A 2854-nucleotide genomic window follows, 5' to 3' on the forward strand; every position below is an offset into this window, starting at 1 on the left:
CTGCTTAAATCCCCTGTCAAATCATGGTATATTAGTAGAATAGTAGTCAGGCTGGGTGATGAATCTCAACCATTCAACCCATGACACGTACAGCTGCATTCTTCATTTGCGATCCTTTGGAACGAGGGGCACCAGGAGGCACAACAAAACGGGATGCCGGCGACGTTCTGACGCTGCATTTCGTTGATTATTGTAGTTGAGAAGAAGCAGAGCACGCTGAATTGTGGTCGCAACAAGAAAACTTGCTGCACTAATCGCCTTTCCGTTAAGACAATTGAAATCGGACATCAGCTAGCGGTTGCCACGGCACTGCTGAATTCAACAGTTGGGTTTGACAATTTCAGAGTTCAGTTTTCAATTTTCCCTTTTCAGAGAGAACGAAGAGTTCATCAGTTGTAGATTAATTTCCCAAGGAAAATTGCAATTGTTGAACACAAGATCAACCACCAAAAAAGAAACCACCTGTTTAATGTACACTCTGTGCCAGATGTTAACTAGTGCAATTGATTATTAATTAGGTGTTCATCGACGTGGACGCTGCATAGCAATGGAAGAACTGCTCCCTGGCGAGGACCTTGACGCGCTTGATGTACTCCTGGAAGCTGAGATCCCCGTTCTCCAGCGCGTGGCCAAGGGCGTCCATGGCGTCGTCCGCGGCGAGCTCCGACGCCTTGCTCTCCAGCCACCGCGGCGCGTCGCCCGAGGCCGCGTGCGGAGCCAGCGCCGCTCCCGGATCGGGCGCGTGGCTCGCCGTGCACAGCCAGTCGAGCAGCTGGCCGCGGTGGGCGAGGCTGGCCGTCACGGCGCGCTCCAGCCGCATCCTCTCCTCTTCCAGGTCGCGGACGGCGCGGCCCATGGCGTCGCCCCGTGCCCGGAGGCCGGCTTGCAGCGAGGACAGGGCATGGATGTCCCGGTCGACGCCGCCGCGGAAGGCCGCCGCGTCCCTGCCCAGCCTCGAGGCGAGCTCGTTGGCCAGCACCGCGTGCATGCGCCGCCGCTCCTCCTCCACCGGCGTCGCTCTGGCGTTCGTCGCGTCGGCGAAGCCGATGGTGGACTTCAGCGGGTGGCACATCCTCAAGGCCGCGACGAGGCTCAGCACGAGGCCGGCGAGGCTGGAGGTTGGCACGCTCCATTCCTCGAGGTACGGCAGCGTGCGGTGGACGCGGCCGGTGCGGTGGTCGACGAAGGGGTGGTCGGGGACGAGCGACGCCGACGGCGCGGCGGGGAACGCGTAGACGAGCGGCGGGCGGTAGGGGTACTCCCTGGGGAGCCACAGGGTGAGGAGGACCGGCGGCAGGGCGAGGGAGACGGCGAGGAGGCCCCGCGCGTTGAGCAGCACGGTGGAGGCGCCGTCGTCGCTGGTGTAGGTGTCGACGGAAGGCGAGAGGGTGGGGAACTCCTGGAGGACGGCGAGGACGTGCTTCCGGACGAGCCACCGGAGGTCAGGGTGCTCGTACGGGGCCAGCGCCGCGTCCACCAGCACCACCGTGCCGGCGGCCGCCGCCGTCGCCATGCACGCCGCCGGCCCCGTCCTCGCAACTCGCAAGCGAATCAAACACTCCCAAAGACTCCGACAGAGATATTAAGGGTCGTCGCGACGAGGCCGTTGTGCTTGTTTGGATCGGTAAAAAAATGGGATCTTTGTCATGACTTCAACACGGGATTGACGAAGACAAGAACAAGAAACTTCTGCTACACTGTGCACGCAAAGCCTCGCCAAGTTTCCATTGAATTTAAGGTGTTCATACGGTGACAGCTACATCCTGCCATTAGTTATCTGTTTACAATTGTCAAGAAATGTTGTTAGCACACGGTCTCATAGGTGGCCTTGCCGCTAGCAAATATGATAACGACTTGATGGTTATCAAGCAAGCAAGAAAGCAGAGAATGCCGGCCTAGAACGACAACATCTGTGATATTTTGGACATCTGTGATAACTCCATTTGGTCACAACCAACCAAGTGATACTCTGGATGCTAATACTATTCTTGTGTAGAAATATTTTTCGTGATGCATCTACTCGGTTTGGAAAACCCAACTCAAATTCAAACATCGCTCTCTTTTTGCAGGAAATTCGAAACCTCACATTTTCTTCATTGGAAGAGCAGTGTTTCTCAATTTCACTCTCGGTAATGCTGCATTTGCTAGCGAAAAAATTCCTGGGTTAAGGCCTGCTTGAGTCTTCCTGATTTAACTTCTACACGCCAGGACTGGTTCTGTCTCACTGCTGTCAGAGAAGAAATCAAGTGAAAACTCTCAGAAGCTGACCGATCAGAAATGAGAAATTTTGCTTCCCTTCACGCGGACTTTTTGCAAAAATCAGACGTTACCTGTTTGTTTTGTTGTCCAAATGTTTGGCTGACCAAATGGCAGGTGGACTTGTTGTACGTGACAGACAATTAAGGAGTATCAACTAGGTCAGTCCCTAAGTAAGTACTGTACCTGCTCTACGCATTAAAAAAAGATACTGTACCTGATGTGGCTCAAATATGCCTTTTGGTCTTGTTTGGTTTATTCCTAGAATAGATTAGAATGTACTTTGACAGCTAATTAGAGGTGTCAAATAAAGACAATTTACAAAACCAACTGTTGGGATCTTTGCTTAGTAGATGCCCAGACAGGGAGCATGAACAGTAGGAAAGGTAGCAATGAAAGTAAGTGTCGAACTCTCCAATAATAATCAGAAAATTCAACTCTTTACACTGTGGAGAGAGGGGACTATTTATACCCCTAGCCCTCGGCCAGGATTACCTAAATTGCCCCCTCCCAACTCATTTACAGCTCACTCTCAGCCGGTTTCGGGGTAAAATTACAAGGTGAGAGGTTTACAAATCCGACCTTCTCACGTATTCGG

General features: G+C 53.2%; 1 protein-coding gene across 1 annotated transcript; it reads right to left on the reverse strand.

Annotated features, from left to right (window-relative positions):
• Window positions 1-338: 338 nt before the first annotated feature.
• Window positions 339-1780, reverse strand: LOC120663861 (protein ELC-like). Its single transcript, XM_039942804.1, has one exon. The coding sequence runs from the start codon at window positions 1511-1513 to the stop codon at window positions 515-517; it is 999 nt and encodes a 332-aa protein (XP_039798738.1). The 5' UTR covers window positions 1514-1780; the 3' UTR covers window positions 339-514.
• Window positions 1781-2854: the final 1074 nt, after the last annotated feature.

The sequence above is a fragment of the Panicum virgatum genome, chromosome 3N (genome assembly GCF_016808335.1).
Source record: "Panicum virgatum strain AP13 chromosome 3N, P.virgatum_v5, whole genome shotgun sequence".
Taxonomy (NCBI): domain Eukaryota; kingdom Viridiplantae; phylum Streptophyta; class Magnoliopsida; order Poales; family Poaceae; genus Panicum; species Panicum virgatum.

Bases quoted from the DNA above. Each gene is read 5' to 3' on its own strand.
- LOC120663861 (XM_039942804.1), bottom strand. From the start codon at position 1,513: ATGGCGACGGCGGCGGCCGCCGGCACGGTGGTGCTGGTGGACGCGGCG.